This window comes from Chaetodon trifascialis, chromosome 9 (assembly GCF_039877785.1).
Source record: "Chaetodon trifascialis isolate fChaTrf1 chromosome 9, fChaTrf1.hap1, whole genome shotgun sequence".
NCBI lineage: Eukaryota > Metazoa > Chordata > Actinopteri > Chaetodontiformes > Chaetodontidae > Chaetodon > Chaetodon trifascialis.
In genome coordinates, this window is record NC_092064.1 from 8256589 (window position 1) to 8276479 (window position 19891).

Sequence of the window (19891 nt, forward strand, 5' to 3'; positions counted from 1 at the left end):
CTATAAAATACGCAGTATACTGGAGTGCATCAGATACAACTTTCATCAGCTATTCAGTGCATGGAGTGCATATAATCTGATGAAAAGGCCAAAGGACTCTCACGTTTTTGACTGAAGGATAATGGTTACATACACCGTCTGGCCCCAACAATTTAAATCACCTTTATTAGTCCCCTCCAGTGTTGACAACAGAAGAACAGGCCTCTTGTTGACCAGAGTCACCAGAGAGCGAGTAAGTGACTGAGAAGATTTTGGCTGAAACTGAGACTACGCTACTGTAAGCAGACAGAGAGTCCCTGTATTCACCCACAGTACATAACACAATGTTATGGTGTGCATGTATGTGTGTGTGAAAGCACACAGGTAAGAGGCACAAGACTTGATTATCCAACAGAGAATGGGGAGTCTCGATAAAACTCAAGCAGATAATATAGTATAGTTAACACAACTCAGTGTGGAACGCAGGCGTTGTGAATGCTCTTAGGCAAGGCCAGTCCTGTAACTCAGCATCTGTTCAAGAAATGAGTCGGCATCCCCACCCAAGTGTGGGAACAGTTGCACAATGTTGTTAACCAATACCATACAAACAATGCACTTAGGAATGGAGAAAGGCAGGAGCAAGTGTGTGCCTCTGTCTCTATCTCTATCGCTTATCAGAGAAGGTATCTGCAGAGATTTCCAATGATTTTGTGAGGGACTGAGCATAAACACAGAGTGCAGCCAGGTTAGCGCAAGAGCCACACATGCTGAGCGCATGCACATGCCTGGCCTGTCTATGGAGAATTGTTGGATCTCTGTTAAATGGTAAACAGTGTTAAACCATTGCTTCCAGAGAGGTAATTTTACCCACATTTCATCTTTATTATACCTGAATCTCACTGTCCTGGCCCATTCTAACAGGAATAAATCTCATATGGTCTACAGTAAATTAGAAGTTAATTTTACAGTGAATCACATGGAGTCATTTTTATTTATTGTATGACATCCCTCCTTTTCACAGTCCCATATTAGAAAGCCTCTAGGCATGGCTGCTTTTTCATTTTAATCAAGATGTTGCAATGTTTAACATGAGGAATAAGCATTACCCTAAAACTCATTAAGTCTATATCAAATGAGTTTCTATACAATTAGCTTTTTTTCAGTGTTCACAGGGGATAGTTGGCTTAGAAAATGTTTTTTTTTGTTTTTCCAATGGCGCCTTGCCGTTATGTATCTAACTCCAAATAACTCATCCGACTACTGTATATATGCTGTAATTCTGTCAAACACTGAATCAGATTATGGCACACAGCTGATACGTTCACATTGTATTTGATGGAGAAAGGCCCCGAGTAACAGAAGACGCTGCTCTCATCTGATATCCTCTGATGTGTCATGAAATGAAATGAGGTTATGCAACACGACTACGGCATCTCTGTTGTCAGAACAGAGGAAGCGCTCCTGGCAGACCAGATGGATCTGAGGATGGAACTGACAATCTGGACCAAATAAAGGCATAAATAAACTTCAAAAGGACTCATAATAAACACGTAGTGGAGAGATAAAGCATTACACCAGAGTGAAGCTGAACTAGCAAAGGCTAAAAAAAACAAACATCTTCTCCCATTAGAGATAATTACAACAGTAAAGACAGGAGATTGGGGACAGGGATAGTGGAGAAATGTGTCTAGAAATAGCAGGGAAGTCCCACTGCAGCATCTGTGGTTTTACACAGGAGCTGGCTGGGGAGATAAGGCAAGGACTGCTCCTCAGGCCTCCGCGGAGAAGGGTCATATGAGGGGATGAAGATGTGCAAGGAGACTGTGTTATATTTTAATATGCTTTCATTTTGGCTCCTCAGCACGTGCTTGTTTCACAAATGCAGCCTCACACTTATAATCATCATCACTATCTGCAAGTCAAACTGCTAGCCGACACTATCTTCAGCTATTTTACTCTGAAAAGAACTACTAATTATTGCTTGCATTATTTTTATCAGTATTGTTATTATTACGTGAGCAGTAAATACAAAGCTCTTGAAAATTTCAATCACATTGATTAAGCTGGAATGACCTGAAACAGCCTGGCAGGCTTTGTATTACTACTATTACTACAGATTTCCCCTGTGGCTCCTTCCGGACTTCCACTCATATGACCTGTTCATCTAGTCTTCCTGCAGTGACATTTGGCTGGGATATAAACTTTTTTTATTTTTTATTTTTTCCACAAAGGCATTTTATCGTGACACTAAAGTTAATTTTATAGATCTGACCATTTCTGTGGACGGCCGCCTCTCTCCTGCGCAGACCTCTCTCTCAGCAGGATATTGAAGTAGTTTCGGGTATAAACACGCAGATTTTGAGCTGAATTACAAACACACTGTTCAGTCACTACGAACACCATATTTGATATAGCAAAACATGTTTTTTATCATTCATCGTGGTGTTTCACTTCATTTAATTTCCCAAGTTGTTTTACGCTCAGTGATCCAGCAGCTCCACTTCCTGATACACCTGTTTGTCAGGTAGGACGGTCCACTGCCTGCGCAACGGAGACACTGACTCAGCTACACAGACCATGGACGGAATTTTACCGAAACTTTGACGCAACTTTGAGGGTTTTTTTTTTTTTTTTTCCCCCTCAGCGTCATGCGAGTGAACCCGTTTTCACATCCTAAAATGCGTCGACAGCGCCGAGGGAGTCCCGCTCTGAACGCCGTGTTGCTGCCGCTCTGGTTCGGACTTCTCGGTGAGTAAACAGGCCCCAGCTGCGCTCTCACGCCGCCCCGTCCGCCTGCAGCGGGCTTGCTGTGAGCCCCAGGCTGGGACCGCCGCCCGCAGCCGCCGGCCTGCTTTTTCGATAGTTTTGCTTAGGTTTTATTTATTTCAATTTTCTGTTAATATAAATTCCTTTTCATAGTCCGCGTTTTATTTCCGCGGTCACAAGGTACACAAGTCCAAGAAAAGACAGGAAAAGTAGTTCCACAGCTCTGTGGACGCATAAGCCGCCATGGCAAGACGGCCCAGGTTTTATTTTTAGCTGATTGATCAAATACCCCTCCTTGAGAGAGACACGGTGCAAACAGCTTGTGTGTTTTAGCATACAATATAAAGAACACAGTAAACATGATTAAGAACATGTGGCAAATTACACCCCGCTTTAGTTCACAGGACCGTCAGTGAAGCCTAATGATTGAATTTTGTGCGGAGGAGTCCAAGTTAAAAGGTGACAGAGACAGGCCTGTGTACTCAGCCAGCCTCTGAGGGCCTCTGACAGCTGGTATGCAGTCAGTTAAGAGCACTGACTTTTTGCCAAGTCCATTTCAAACATGGCAGTGAACTGTGGGCAGATGTTTTCCTCTCTCTGAAAGCATCTGACCTGTGATTGAAGACATGAAGATGGGAGTTGCAGGCAGCAATGGCTACTGTGTATTGGAGGCTTAGTCAGAACACAGGCAACATGAAACTGAGGGAGCAGCTTTGTGACATTATGGTTTGTCTTTAGTGATAAACACTTGTATTTTGTCTTGTATTTGTTTCCAGTGCAGTGTCTACCAGGATGTACGAATGCAGCCAGTTTTTCCTGCCGGGGTCACTTCAGGACAAACTGTCACAATATCGTACTGTAATACCATTTAGTTTTTTAGACAGTTACTTTTTTTCTCTGTAAGTTATGTCTTGTAGGAAGTAAGTGTCATCATGGTCACTGATGAGCCGCCAACTTTCCTATCCCACCACCAATTACTATCGCGGCTTCAAGTTCAAGAGCAGTTCAGCTTTCAAGGCTCCTCTGCTTGATTTCCTCTTTTATGAAGAGATAGCTTTGTTCACGTTGTCGACTCGCTCACCCCGCCGTCTTTGTAGATGAATCTGGTTGATTGGATGATGCTGTATCTCTTACACTCTTTATTGTAACATAAACTTTGTCCTTATCAAGGCTTTTGGAGTCTAAGATGGAACTAGTGGTGTCGGCCTGAGATCGGATATACAGGCGGTTTGAGGCCTTTGCTTTGAAATGGAGGCCATGTTTCATTTAGCCTCAAACACACAACTGTGTGTGCGTGTAATGAATCAGGTGCTGACACGCAAATATAACCAGTTTTCAATTGATGTATTATGATCATACCTTTTGTTTTTAGCTAGTGCTTTTGCTCTATGGGTGGCAGTGTCAGTGAATCCACCACTTTCAGATATTTAAGGTCCCATGAAGATAAATTGTACTGAATTTGGTGATCCCTTTGAAACTGATCCAGAATCCTTGCAAACCGAATGACTTTCCCGTTCCCGTCAGTGTCAGGGAGCTGTGTTTACTGCTCATTAGAAAAATGTTAGCATGCTAACATACTAAACTAAGATGGTGAGCCTGGGAAACATTATCTGCCAGACATCAGCATGCCAGCATTGTCACTGTGAGCATGTCAACATGTTGATGTTAGCATTTAGCTGTGCAGCCTCACAGAGCTGCGAGCATGGCTATAGACTGTTCTGTTGCCGTAGGTTCAACTGAACTAAGAGATCAATGCCTGAATAAGTGATATGTGTTCAATAATTGCACTCTGGTTGGAGTAAATCCTGCCATTACAATGGATTGTGAAGGGAAGGGGGGGTGAGGTGAATTCATTCCCTTGTCAATTTGTGGACATTGTCCTGGACCAGCTGCCCTGGCATGCTTGGCCTCTACACCTCTCTAGAGTCATTATGAAAATCAACTGAGCCCAACATTTATTAATCAAAAGGCCTCATTAATGCCTTGATGTCGCTGAATATTTCAAGGTTCTCTCTCAAAGAAGCTGTCAGCGTTCAGCTCTTGGTCGTGGGTACAGTCGAGGGAGCTCCAAACAATCATTTGTTGCAGACGCTGTAACAATAAAACATCTGGAGACACAGGGGCATAGCTCTACCGGCTGCTGGAGGCCCCCGTCAGACAGATGTGTAGCAAGTCAAATACAACAAGAGAGGCTGGTGAGAAAGTTGTTTTAGGATGTCTCTCGGTTCAGTGTCTACCTGAAGGGATTGGCTGTGCTGCTGCTTTCATGCCTGCCACCGCGGTGTGGGCATAGCTGTAGATGCTCGAGTTTTTATTTTCTCTCTTCCTTGTAGCAAATGTCACTTACAATGTGTCCTCCTTTCTCTTTGTCTGCTTCCTTTCCACTCCCGTTTCTCTTTCACCCCGGCCCTTTGTAACTCATCTGTTTTCCCCCTCCTTCTTTCTGCCATTTCACCTGCAGCCCCTTCGCTAGTCTCCTCCATCACAGTGACGACTCCAGCTGAGCTCCATGCCTCTAAAGGGGACGCCGTCACATTGTCCTGCACTTTCACTTCCAGCAGTAGGCCGACCAGTAAGATGACTGTCGACTGGTCTTACAGGCCCCAGAGTGGAGGGCCGCCACAGACAGTGAGTATACATTTATCAGAATTACTTTGAGAGCAAGGCTCTATTATAGATACTGGTGCAACGTATGTGAAAATGAACATGCACGTTTCAGTTCAGTTGAAGCCGCAGTCCATTCCAAATGTTGTTCCTATCAGGTTCAGTGAAATGTGGGCAAAATATTCTCCATAACAGATATACATATGTTACATTAAAGAAAAGCAAAGGCAAGAAATTCTACCAAATATATAATATGATTCATACATTAGATAAAGCTAAAGATGATTTACAGTTTGTGCAAACTTACTTATTACTTTGTTCCTCAGATACATAACTTTTCTTCTTGCACCTTAAGTTACACGCAGCTGGGAAAATACCAGCTAAACATAACACGAGGCACAATGGAAAGTAATGATTAACTATACGACAAAACACAAAATACCACTCCCAATTCCCATGAACACTTACATAATATGCCTTTACCTTTAAGTGTCCCTCTATCTCTTTGTCTTTGCATTTAGTGCACGGGTCTGGGACTTTGGACTGAACTAAAATAGGGTAATAGAGGTGGTCCTTAATCACTTACATTGTATACATTTGAACCCAGTGTTAATAGTTAAAAGTTGGGAGGGTGAACAAACATTTTCTGACATTTTATAGAGTAAACGATTGGTTGATTAACCGAGAAGAGAATCAGCAGATTGCTCAGCGGTGAAAACCATAGTTAATTGCAGCCCTAATGCGTTTTAAATGATATAATAAATGAAGAACTTCAGGCGCCGAATTGTTTCCATTTAATTTGAAAGATAATGTTAAGGCCTCACACAGGTACAGGTGTGTGACTCCCATTGGCCACTCTGTACAAACATGACTTGTTTGAATATGTGGTTGCTTTATTTTCATTTTTGACCAGCTTCTCTTCATTTCTGAACCTACATGTCCACCTACACCCTGTCAGTCTCAGTTTTAATGCAGATGCTGTGTGTACCTGTACATCTGATTTATCAACATAGCCCAGCCTGTGTGTTTTTCAAGGGGGGGGGCTCTGCAGGAAACCCTGTCTGGTCAGCTACTGTAATACCCCTTCCTATGTGGTGCTTTCGTGGTCTTGTTTGAAGTGCGTTCAGATGTATCCATCCCCACCCATAACTGCACTCAGTCCTCTAACCCCACACACTCTGGGTTCAGTTTCAGTGACCAGTCCACTAAAAATCCACCGCATGATTTAAGCAGCTCCATTTGTACTTGAAGATACCCATCAAGTGTGGTTCTGTGTAATTGCATTTGGACCATGGGAATCTATAGTGTGGTAGCTGCAACCCTATATGCTATCATTTCCTATAGGAGCACTCAGAGTTAAGTGGAGGCTAATGCTTTGTGGCTCTGCTGATACGGAGTGCTGTTGGTTTAGTCATTAAGATGCAGTTGTATCAAAGTGTGCAGGGGGAGGAGAAGAAGAATGACGTGGTGGGTGTTACAGGGTGTATGCGAGTGTGTGTCAGCAGATAGCTTGGTATTTCCTCACAAAGCACACAGGTATTAGGTGTGTCCTCAGTCACATAGTGCTTGTATATCTTGCGGCCCAGCCCTACTAGTTTGTTCTCTTTATCCCAGATGAATTATGGCTGGCAGTTTCTTGATACGGCCTATGGATGGAACCGAGTCTGGAAGTTTCTAATTTCTATTTCTAAGTCTTCATTTACTTTCCATCCAATTTCATTAGCAGTTTTAGCTGCTTTATTGGCCTGTGTGTCCCCGCTCGTATATCACACTGGGAAAGACCATGAATAAGCATGTGAAAAGCTCCATCAGAAAATATGATTTTGCAGCCAAAGCTTTAGTGTCAATCTGAATTGCTGCAGTGCTTCAGTGGCTTGCATAATTACCTCAGTCCTGATGAGAATTAATTTTGCAGATTGGAGAAGAGAGGCTGAATGTTCAATCAAATATCAGTGGGAGGTGATGGTAATTGGAGGATTTGCCAATTGAATTCTGCTGAATAATTCTAAAAATAGATCTATTATGGTGATTTAAAACTTCAGTTAAGCACTGGTTTTCCGTTTGTCAAGTCGGTGGAAGCTTTTGTCTAAATTATCAAATAGATTTATAGAATAGGTGCCCCCGTGGGGAAAACAGTCCAACTTTCTTGGCTGTGCTGCAGCTTTTCTCATGAGTTTAAAAGGATCGTTGGGTTGAATGCTTGTTTCCGGACTGAGACGGTGTGGTCAGTGATTCAAGCTGCTGTCCTGTAGACTGAGCTCTGCCAGGTCCTCAAATGATCAGCCCCTGGATGAATATATACAGGGAGGTGGCTCAGTTTATGTCCGTCTACCTCTCAGAAAATGCTGCTGGTAGGCACACTTGTAAAACCATAAAACTGTATCAGTGCAGTGATTCTGTGTTTGTTTTTTTCCTTTTTGTTTGCCTCTGGTCATATAAGCACAGATTACAGATTTGACACATTGTAAAGCTGGAAGTCTGTTTATTTTTCTTATTCTTCATATTTTCATATACAAATATTTGCTCATATATAGAGTTTTCATGGTCTTTAGTTTTATTGATTTATTTATTATTTTCACCATGCATATATTTCATATTTTAGATACTTATATCATAAATAATACATTTCTCTATTCAGTTTGCAGGGAACCTTATGAATTTGATTTCATTTTGGATCTTTATTAATATTTACCAAAATTTATTTCCTGCACTTACTTGCATGAGGCTTCGAAAGCTTGAATAAAGGGTGAAGAAGAATTGACGAACTCTTCACGGCAGTTGTTTGAAAGGGGTGTGACATGGGGCTTTGCATTGAAAGACACATTCACTCTTTTCTATGAGAAAATACAGAAAAACATGGTGTTCACTATAAAAACATTTCAGAGGAATTTCTTTGCAAAGAGCCACTAGAATATTTTTTTTAGAATTAGGATGATCTCTGAAAGAGGCACATCCTCTCTGCTCACTTAGGTTTGTTACAAAGCACTCTACATTAGTTATTGAGTAGGATTATTTAGTGGGGCGTCCTGAATGGCACTGACATTCCGTCGGCCGCTCGTGGTTCAATTCAATTCAATTCAATTCAATTTTATTTGTATAGCGCCAAATCACAACAGAAGTTGTCTCAGGACACTTTCCATATAGAGCTGGTACAGACCAAGCTCTTTTATCTACAAAGAAACCAACAATTCCCCCATGAGCAAGCACTTGGCGACAGTGGCGAGGAAAAACTTCCTTTTAACAGGCAGAAACCTCGAGCAGAACCGGGCTCTGGGTGGGCGGCCATCTGCCTCGACCGGTTTGAGCCAGCCCTAACTATAAGCTTTATCAAAAAGGAAAGTTTTAAGGCAACTCTTAAATGTAGAGACTGGTTGTGAACATCAAGGACACTTATTGATATGGAGATGGTGGAGTGACTATAAGCTGATGTCTGCTACCCACTAGAGCAGCCTTGAGCCTTTTTAGAACAATTTGGGCCTGTTTTAATGGCAGCACAACAACCAGTGCAGGCAGCGCTTCGATCGTTTTCCTGACCTTTGCCCATCTGGGTGGTATTTCACACCCAGACATCCACTGACTTCACTACAGTGAATTTATTAATCACTACACACTCCAATCTATATTCACCTCCGCCCAGCCCTTTTGCACTTTGAGCTACAGCACGTACCTGAACCAAAATAGCAGGTTTGCTTGCAGACACCCACGCAGTCTGGGAGCCCGTACAGAGCTACATACAGCTTTGCGCTTGTTGTTGCAATTGCACGATGAAAATAGGGCCCTTTTAGTTGTGACATGAAAGGAGCTGCACGAATTGGCTGGATGCAAAAACATCCATGTTGTTTTAAGAAGAAATCAATAGCTCTTTTCTGCTGTGCTTTTGAGAGTACAGATGAAGGCCGCGCAGCTCTGATCTTATCCCTCAAATAATCTAAAAGCCTCTTGATGTCTTCATGGTTCTTATCTGACTCAGCTAGCTCAGTACAAGACGTAGACCAGAACAGTAATGACCAGCTGCTCATGTTACGTATCAGTCCACTAATTGTATTTATTTATCTTACTGTAACAGTTTCTTTCCTGATTAGCTGAAATTGTACCTTTTCATTCTCACTGTACTGAACAAAGTCTCACTGCACTGTTTGTGTGTGTTGCAGTACGTTGGGCAGACTTTAAGTTCTGCAGTCCAGATGCATCCATTCATATCAGCGTATAAGTGGATTAAGCAAGTGTTCGGGTTTTTCACTTACTTTATCACATGGTTTTCTTTCAGCTTTCATTAAAATAAGGTGAATGGAAAGTGAACAAAGAGTCAATCAACAGTGTATAAGATATACAAACAGTGTCTAAGACCAACAGAGAAAAGATGAAAGCAGATACATCCACGATCAACCCCTCCATCAAAGCGCTGTGTTTTTACCTTCAGTGGTTTTTTTTGGTGACTAACCAGGGTGTCATAAAACTTACTAAAACACAAACTCCACACTCTTAGTTTACTCTGTGAAAAGCACATCCTGTAGTATTTGTACATTTTCATCCCCCTTTCTCCGCCCACATTCACAACAACACACTCATCCTCTGGATGTCGTGCTTTGCAGAGGTCGGGGTCAGCCTGACGTGGGAGTTAATGACGAGATGGTGTTTGTCGCTGAAAACAAACTTAGGTGGTCAGTGTTAAACTAAAATGTTAAAATTCAGCTTTTGAGGCATCTGTACTTCAATTACTCTCATGCACACTCATGCATTTCTTTGCCTTGCCCTGGATGAGATCTTTATTCATGTTTCTAAGATTGAACAGGCAGCCCTCTTCACTCTGCTGTTGACAATATTGCCAAAAGAAAAAGTCCCACTGCCATCTGTCCCACCACCTGTTGCTCCAGACACTTTTCCCTTAGGCAGAAAAATGATAAGTTAGATGTAGAAATGATGATTCTTATCAGATTCTGTTGTATTTATACTTTATGCAGCATCCCAGCTCTTTTGGAATCGGGCTTATATAAGCTGTGTGTATAAGAGAACTGATTGAGTTTATTTAGATCTTGCTATCCTGGTGAGACGACCATACATGTCTCACAAAGTGGATAAGGAATGCACAAATCACTGCACATGAACCTGTCAAAAGCTGGGAGACTTGATCAGATATCATTTCACATCCTTGTTCATGGCCTCCGTTTGACTGCACCCATCTGTTTCATACAAATAACAGATTTTTTTTCACCCTCTCTCACTCCCATCCAGTTTTTCCACTTCTCCTCACGGGCGTTCCCTCCGCTTGACGGTCAGTTTACTGGTCGAATCCGGTGGCAGGGAACCCCGGCGCGCGGGGATGCCTCCATCTCTCTGATTAACGCCACGCTGAACGATAACGGGACCTACACGTGCTCAGTCAGAAATCCTCCTGATGTCCATGGGTCCCCGACTTCACACACTGTACTCACAGTCACGCCAAAGGGTAAGACGGTCCACATACACGCATGCAAAAGTAACCAAGCAGGGCCCTTTTCTGCACGCTTGAACTCTGATGATCCCACCCTGATGCATATCCACATTGATCCTCTCAAACATGTATGATTTCTTTTGACAGTGTGTGTCCTGATTTCACCTCAGATATCTGGATTTGGTTTTTCTCACAGTAATACTCTGTGTACATGCAGAGACAGGGCGGAGAAGAAGAAGTTTAATTTTCCACTGCCAGACACATTTTTTTCTTAGATAACAGCCTAATCCAAACATCTGTTCATGTGTAAGCCTGTCATTTTAGCTATACTGGCTCACACATATTAGCCTGCCTCCTCTGTCAGGAGACTGTAGCTGGGTGGAGGGAGGGATGTAGTGCACAGTCAGTCATCAGATCTAAGTTAGCTTCTTTTGACTGGTGAAAACAGTTTCGAACTAAACTTAAGGCAGACTAAGAATCAATGACCGGCACTAAGATAAATGATGACAGCAGTTCTTTAAAGACATTTCACATGTTTGGAAATACACTGAATTGATTTTCCAAGGTCAGCGGTATCGTCAAGGAGAGGGAGGCTGGCTGGCGCTCTTGTGATCAGGTGTCTGACTCCTCCTAATGATTCAGCTCTGCCAACAGAGAACAAACAAATCACAGTATCCAGTCTCGCTCAATAAACAGCGTTTATGATACTAGTTAGTGAAACCTGCTCCACTAATTGTGTCTTATGGCTAACCATTCCCTCTATTGAAAGTTACAGCCCGCTCTGTGGATTGCAGTTTTCACATGTGTTTGAAATTTGGTCTTTAATGATGATAACGTCAAGTTCTTTAACTTTAGATTACACAGGAATCCCCAGCATTTTTAAATCACTGAAGGCTTTGATGGAAAGCAACTCACACTTGAATACTTTAACCGAAATACCACTTTGAGATCCATCATTTGACTAGGAGACATTATATTTCCTGCTGCTGAAATATCTTTTAAGCAACTTTTTAAAAATTAATTGGCTAGAATTTTCATGGGGAGTGAAAGGGACAGCCCTGATGGATCCCCTGTTCCACTCTAAATCTCGTCATAGCTCCATGGGGCAGTTTAATTGAACTAGTCCCAAAAGCATAAGGTGCATATTGATTTTTCCAAATATTCTCCAAAGCCAAACAAATCAAGAGCTTTATACATTAAATTCACGCTCACTGCAGCCAAAAGACTTGTGAAAATCTAGAAAAAGAATGAATTTGAACAGTATAAAACATCAAGGCTGAGTCTTCTATTATCAATTATGTATCTTCCAGACATAGAGCCATTTTGGGATTCATCAATAATGTAATCTAGGACTTTCTTTAATTTACTAGCTAGACATAATGCAATGATTTTCTAATCAGTGTTTAGCAATGAGATGAGATGCCAATTATCCAACATTAACATATCTTTCTGGGGCTTTGGGATTAGAGTAATTAAACCTTGCCATAGTGAAGGAGGGAGTTCTTTATTGTTGATGCTCAGACAATAAGGGAGCAAGCTCTGCTGACATTTAAGAAAATTCATCAACCCATCTATTCCCGGGGATTTGGGAACTGTCCCATTTAGGGGAAATCTTGTCATGCCGTTTCTGTTCTAAGCTCTGCCTAGCTTGAAGAAATAGCTGGAGTTGTGTTCCTCCTCTTCGATCCACTTAGCCCTGGCAAGTATAACCTCTCCTTTGGCTTTGCTAACATATAAATGATCTAGTTTCAGTTGCAGTTTGTAATTGTGTTCTTTGGATCTCAGACATATATTCAGCATAGAAGATAAGGAAACTAATTCAGCAATCTTCCAGGATTTCCCATAGGCCTGCTCATTTTGTGCCATTTTCCAGGTGCTCCGTTATCTCATTTTTGCTAATAAAATTTAGAGATTCATTAAGTAAGAGTGAATTATTGAGCTTCCACCAAGCAGGAGTCCTTTTATTTACTCTATTCGATGGTATTTCAAAACCAATAGGATGGCTTTTTGGACTGTCACAGCACTGATTTCCATGTGACATGACGTGGGTCAGACAAAAGTCTGCATCCGAGTTTTTTTGCAGAAAGAAATAATGCCTTTCAAGCATTAACTGTAAAGCTCTTATTAAGCAGAACAGCTGTCACTGTAATCTTACAGCTGTTTATTTGCAGAAAACAGAACTGATCCTCCGAGCTGAATGCGGGCATCAGATCAGTCTTGTTATCCGCATACACTCTCCCTTCGACAAAGTAAGTGATCCTCCTCTCCTGATGGGCCTGCTGAATTACTGGGCACCGTCGGCTCTGTTTTTCATTATCATCCGGAGTAAGATCCTCCTCGAGGGGGACATGTCTTTCCTTCAAGTATTCAAAGTGTTTAGACATCTTCCAGACCATGTTGCAGAAATGTCTCCTAGAGAACTGAAGGATAAGGTGGCAGATTTGTGCTTTGGCTGGGTGTTTCTGCCAAGTCTGCTTACTGAATCTGAAACATCTGCCGCTACGTATTTACCGACACACACTGTACATATTGCTGTATGTGCTGTATATTGCGTATATGTCTGTGGAGTTTAAGCTTCTGTAAGTGAATATGGTATGGCGTCATGTGTGTGCGTGGTCATAAACAGCTTGTTAATGTGTGTCGAATGACCTCACATCCTCCTCCCCAGCACCCAGCATTCGCTTCTCCGATGTTGCGGTCCTCCTCGCTTTCGTCCTCATCCCCTCCGCTGTCATCACCCTCGTTCTGATTGGACGGATGCTCTGTCCCAAGAAACTGCGCAGCCAATCGAAGTCCTACAGATCACCCATAGAGGTCACAGAAGGGTGAGTAGATTTATTCAACCAATCACTGCTGTGGGTCTCCGGGGGGTAATGATGGTCATTGCAGGCTTTGATGGTTATAAATGTGCTTCTGGGTCGCTAATTTGACGACGGTTGAACAAGAATGTTGGATTTCAGTTGGTCCGCTTGCTGTAGAAAGGTGCTATGAATCAGTGAGGAGCGCAGTACTAAAGCCTGCAATTAGCTGGTTTACAGTGCTGTGTGTTACTCCCTGTGATTTGAAGTCACACAGGAGCTGGTATTTGCTCTTTTGGCTGATGTATTACCAGAATATAAATGTTAAACGAGCTAGTGCTGCTCTCTGATACATATCAAACAGATCCAAGTTCATTTTAGGCCCTTTATTTTTGTTTTCTTTATGTAGTTATAATGTAATCTGCAGCTCTTTTCTTCATTGTTCTCTTTACTTGGAGTTCTCACAACCACAATGAGTTGACCTGTTTACTGTAAACTGCACTCAGGTATCTTCTTCCAGCAGGAAACAACACGTTTTTAATCCTGTTTTAACAAACTTTTTGGGACACGTGCTCATTTCATGAGTTAAATTAAAAGATTTCTCATTATTGAAATATAAAGCTGGAGCCAGCAGCCTTTTAGCTGAGCTTGCATAAAGAGTCAGGAAAGAGTCATATACATAACAGTCTGTGAAAACACAAATAGTCCTTTTCTGATACAACATATTCATTTGTGATCTTTAGAGTGACTGGAAAGTGGATTTGTTACTTTGCTAAGCTAGGCTAACTGGCTACTGGCTCCAGCTTAATGTGGATGAACATGAGAGTGGTATCAATCTTCTCATCGAACTCTCGGCAAGAGAGTGAATTATTTTCCAAATTGTTGAAATGTTCTTTTAATGCAGGCACGGGGAACTTCTTTCCTATTAAGGGCCATTTTAATTTCTATAACATCCTTCGAGAGCCATACTAAATTATTGAACACATATATCACTGACCTCTGCGATGGGTGTTGCGTCTGATGTCAGATGGTAGTGATGATGATGATGCTAGTCGCAGCTGGTTTTCCAGGGCTGGGTCAGTGAAAAATAATGAGCCTATGTTGAGGGCATATAAGCACAGTGTCAAACTGTTACAAGCAGGCTTTTTCATGGTAATTGTAAGTGTGATCATTGTCATTACTCACCATCTTAACTGTCCATTCTGCATTCCTCAGAGAGGAGTATGGCATCCACCCACCAGGGGACAAAGTAAAGAGGGCCTCGTGCTGTGACCTATATCTGATGGTACGGTACACAACATTCATTATATCACACATTTCTTCCAACCCATATATAACTTAATGAGACATGTCTGCCAGATCTGTTTCACACTGAATTTTGCATGATCTCTATGTCTGACAACAGGACTTGAGGGTTTATGAAACATTGATTTTTCTGATGTAGTTGTTTTGTATTTGGGTCTACTGTGTGTGTGTGTGTGTGTGTGTGTGTGTGTGTGTGTGTGTGTGTGTGTGTGTGTCTGTGTGTGTGTGTGTGTCTGTGTGCTTGCATGTGTGTGTGCGCGTGTGTCTGTCTTCATCTGACTGGCTTGTTTTCTGGTCTGTCCAGGAGTCAGAGGATGAAGATGAGTATCACAACCTAAAGCAGAGACCTTCTTTGCATGAGGGCTATGCTGAGTCTCAGTGCTAGAGAACCCTGCTGGTTGGGAGATGTAACTGCAACATGTAGACCTACAGGTGCCTTACACATGGGAGGTACTGAATGGCAATTAATGCTGGACTCTTGTCATCTTTGCCACAGTCGACCACTTACCCAGTCACTCTGGTGATGTTTACTTTTTGTGGTAACCCCTTTGTCTTGAGACAGTCTGCATCTTCAGCATTATATTTACACTATTCAATGTGTCAATAATATGATTCACCTTTTGCCTACAAGCTCCCATATTTCCCAGGACCTCTCATGAGCCAGTCCACTGTATTCATACCAGTGAACTGTGAAGCAGCAGAGGCCTTAAAGTTTTAGAGCTTGTGGTCTTGATGAATTGTGATTTGTTTGTTCAGTCTGCACAGGTAAGCAGCCAGTATCATTCTGTTAGGTACCAGCTGACAAGCACTATGTGTATTTTTATATCTTGATGATTTATGTTTGTTACCTGCTTATTGTGAAGGAGATAGATATGTTTTGTCTAATTTATTGCGTCTGTCGCAGCGTCTGTATGTTTCTGTCGAGGTGTAGTGGAACATTTCTGTTAAATCCTTAATATTTGGAAAGAAAATAAATGGTTTGATTTCAAATGTCATCAGTGACCACTGAGTGCTATTTGTACAGTATGTTGTATGTACAGCACAGTGTCTGTACATTACTACCATATCAATATTTCCACATAAAGCGTGTGTATAACCTCACTACTCAGCATAGTTTGGGGATGTGTGAGTTTGTATGTGGTTATTTTGTGTGGTATGACAGAAATGAGTCTTGGTTTTGTATGCACAGCTTTCCTTTTTAAATTTTTTGCAACATTTTTGCCTAAATAAGTAATTCAAGAGTAGATTCTTCTTCTTTTTTTTGGAGATGGCCATGACTTCATTAGAAGATGCTCCCAGCAAGTTAATAAAAATATTTTTTTCTTTAAACAGATGCATCTTTGTTTGCAAATGGAGATAATTTGTTGGCTAATGCCATGCAGTCACCATTTTCTCTGTTTTCTGCTCTTTGTTTGGTCTCTTGAACTATTCATGGATGTTGTTGAATATTCCTTCAAAAACTCAAAGGACAGGCTGAAGTCTGAGAGATTCACTCTCAAATTGCAGCAGCATCTGTTTCATGTACGCAGTCGTGGGACTCGAGAGTCATAAAAAGACCTAATAAAAACCCACCAATGAAACACACACAAACCAATAAGTCCTCATTCTGTCTCATTTCTTTTCTATTTCCCATTCAGCTCATTCATGCCCTCTAGGTTTTAATAATTCACACACTGCTATGGTGGAACAATTATCATTCCTGCTTCATCTGAACTACCATGGCAACAGCTTACTCATGTCAGGCAGAAAAAAATTAAAAATTGATTGAAGAAAGAAAATATGCAGCTGACTGCCTGGACTCAATTTTTCTGGACAAATGTTGATGGGGAGGGGGGTCAGTCAGATTTTGCAATCCCCAAACTGAAGGGATATAGTATCATTACTGCTAAATAGTGTCTGTAAGTACAAATTCACAATTCTAATGTAGACCTAGTGAGCATTTCTTTGTCTAAACGCTCCAATAAGCCAGACTTTTTGCGAAACATTTGTTTTATCAACCTAAATTCTTCCATTGGGTTTAGCAGAGAAGAGGTCCCAATTAGTTGAAATGCTGGAGATTTGCCTTATTTATCCAAATTCTTTTCAGCTGTCGGGTATTGTTAGTAGGAGGAAATCTGGATGGACGGGAAACGTGAATACAAATCCTAACAGTGACATACATAACTCTCCTGAACAGCAGCATCCCGAGGAAGCCAGACCCACCAGCAGTGGTTGAACCTACAACCAGCTCCACCCCCACCACAGGATACTCATGACTACTGAGTGCACTCATAAGTGAGCCTACTACTGAGGTAAGAAGCATCATATTCAGATTGAATGACCAGAAGTGCCTCACATCTATTCATTGCTTGAGTGGGACAGATTGCTTCATTGTTCCCAGTATGAACCAGTTTGTTCTGGGGGTCCCCAGTTGATTAAAAATACATTTCTGACATTATTTTGTGGAATTCTTGCTACTTGCTGCTCTTCAGGCATCCAAAAATCCTTCAAATAGAACAATGTGAGAACAAACGCTTTGAACTGTTATCAACTAAAGTCCACATTGCGACTTCAACCTGTAAGCACAGCACTCCCTTTTAAGAGTCACAAGCCAGAAAAGTTGGGAACCGCTTTCTTAATCTTTTTTTTTAATTCTAAAATACAGCTACGAACACAAGAACAAGGCACAGATATCAACAGCTTGACAGTGTAAATGACAAGAAGGCAGAAGCCATTAGCCATAATAAGTGAACTTGTGTTAACCAGGCCGTGCATGTGTCTCTAAATGCACTGCACTGCAAGTTGCCACCTTACAATGTTATTGATTAAAAAATATGGAGGGAAAGTTTGGGGTAAAAGACTATAAATAACCCTAATTTCTTTGGCCTGACGCAGTCAGTTGTCTCTTCGTGGAAGAACACCTGTGTGACATTTGTGTGAGTGCAGCTGTATCAGATGTAGGAGTCATGTCCCTGCTCAGAAGTGGACACCTGGTCCACCTTTGTTTTACAATGGCTGGTGGGAAAACCTTTGATTTCCATCCTCTGGGTCACTGTCTCCTGCTGTCTCAGATCGTACGCAGGGAAGAGAGCATGGGAGCCACAAAAGTGACTTTAAAATTTGTTTATGGTCAAACTAAATGTTCATCTGACAGTTAATGTTTTCTTTTTTTCTATTTCTGTGTACGGATAGATATGAGCTACACTTCTGCAGCCATAGCAATGCACTGACACAGTCGGTCTGCTTCCTGATAAATACAGGAGTGATTAACGATCAGCCTTCGGTTCAATTGTAGTTTAATGCATTAAGTCTAGTGTGAACAATGCACACAGGACAGGAAGTCCAATTCTTGGTTCAGGATCATCAACATTAGTGTGGCACACAATACCTAACAGACAAGAGGGTGCAGTGAAGATGTATTGATCCAGACAGCAGGGGTATTTGGGGGCTTTGAGGGATAAATGGGCTGAATCTACTGTATGTATCTAGGATCTTAAACATACATTTCATATTGACTAAAAGAATAAAGCTGCATGGATGTGCACTCCTGGTTGGAGGGCCAGCTGAGTGTTCCATTTATCTCTTCTTTTCCACTCAACTGGCAAATGTTTCATTGTCGTCTTTAACCAGCCAGGCACACACATCCTAGCAACGGCTTCACTGTGATGCTTCCTTTTGACATTTGGCCTAATCAAACTAACCAATGATGCTCAATAAAATCTGCCCGATAGTGAATCATTTTCTTATGTGTGACATTTCGGCTGCTTCCATTCATGATTTCATTTTTTTTTTTTTCTCACTGGTTATTGCTACTTAGCTGTAATAACACTCATAATGTAGGCTATCACCTAGTAAGAGAAACGATATGAGTGCAGGTCACTGCAGGTAATAATATTAAGTGCACAAAGGTTGCTTATGGTAACTGTTCTTTTCTATAACATGACATGAACACCACAAGATGATCGGTCATTAGACATCAGACAGAGTTGTGACTTCAGAGCTTTACACTTTCAAAACAGGTACTTAGTGTTTTGTGTCAACATTTTCATTCCTCTTTTGCAGATGTTTCAGTTTCATCTCTGCACTAATGAGCTAACTTCTATGGGGAATATTTTCAGTTAGGCTGTTACAGGACAACGTGATCTGTGTTGAAAGTCTTTGATGCTCCTGCAATTATTTGCCCACGAAAAGAGTCTGAATCACTAAAGATTACTTATTACCCCTTGAAGATCACGCACTATTTAAAACGTGCATCTCCTTGCCTCAGATGCAAGTGTAGGAATAAATCATCTGCAATATAGTTTTCATAACCTTTTTCAGTTTTAAAAATGGTGTATTTTAAGCTTGATGCTATTGTAGTGTGTGTGTGTGTGTGTGTGTGTGTGTGTGTGTGTGTGTTCCACAACAAGCAGGCAGCCGTTTGCACTGCCTGTGTTAGCATCCTGTACAGTATGTCGTGTTCTTGTAATCAAAGCTGGATACGATCCGAAGCACCGTAGTTTTCTATGCCCTCAAAGGGGCAATTAATTGATTGTAATGGGTATGGTAAATGTAGCTTTTATCTTGATGTTCCAAGATAACTTGCAGTTGGTAGATTGCATGTGAATCTCATTGTCTTTCACAGATACAGTGACCTTTCACAGTGCAAATGAGGAGCTTCGGCACAGTCAGTCTGAAAGGACAGGCTGCACTGATGATGTACAATGCCACAGGCAACAGAATGCATCCGGAGGTGCACTAGACAAGACTTCCACATAAAAATAATATATAATAATATAAATAATAACAACTTTGAACTTGAAATCAAGAACAAAATAAGTAATGTGAACTTCAGTGTATTGATGGCAGAATAAAATGACTGTAGTCTGCACTGTAGCTCCATTCTCCAGGGTGTTCTTTTGCCACCTATGACAGCACATTTGGTGCCACAAAACTTGATATGCAACACTTACAGTGGGCTATATTTAAATGTAGTTTACAAAAATAAGGATAGCTAACACTGCTCCGAAAGAAAGCACACTCAAGTACA

General features: G+C 41.5%; 1 protein-coding gene across 1 annotated transcript; it reads left to right on the top strand.

Annotated features, from left to right (window-relative positions):
* Window positions 1–2548: 2548 nt before the first annotated feature.
* On the top strand, window positions 2549–15877 carry LOC139336535 (myelin protein zero-like protein 3). The gene is made up of 6 exons (XM_070970668.1): window positions 2549–2727; window positions 5207–5373; window positions 10582–10795; window positions 13449–13605; window positions 14794–14863; window positions 15188–15877. Exons 1-6 carry the CDS (start codon window positions 2628–2630, stop codon window positions 15266–15268), a joined length of 789 nt encoding a protein of 262 aa, XP_070826769.1. The 5' UTR covers window positions 2549–2627; the 3' UTR covers window positions 15269–15877.
* Window positions 15878–19891: the final 4014 nt, after the last annotated feature.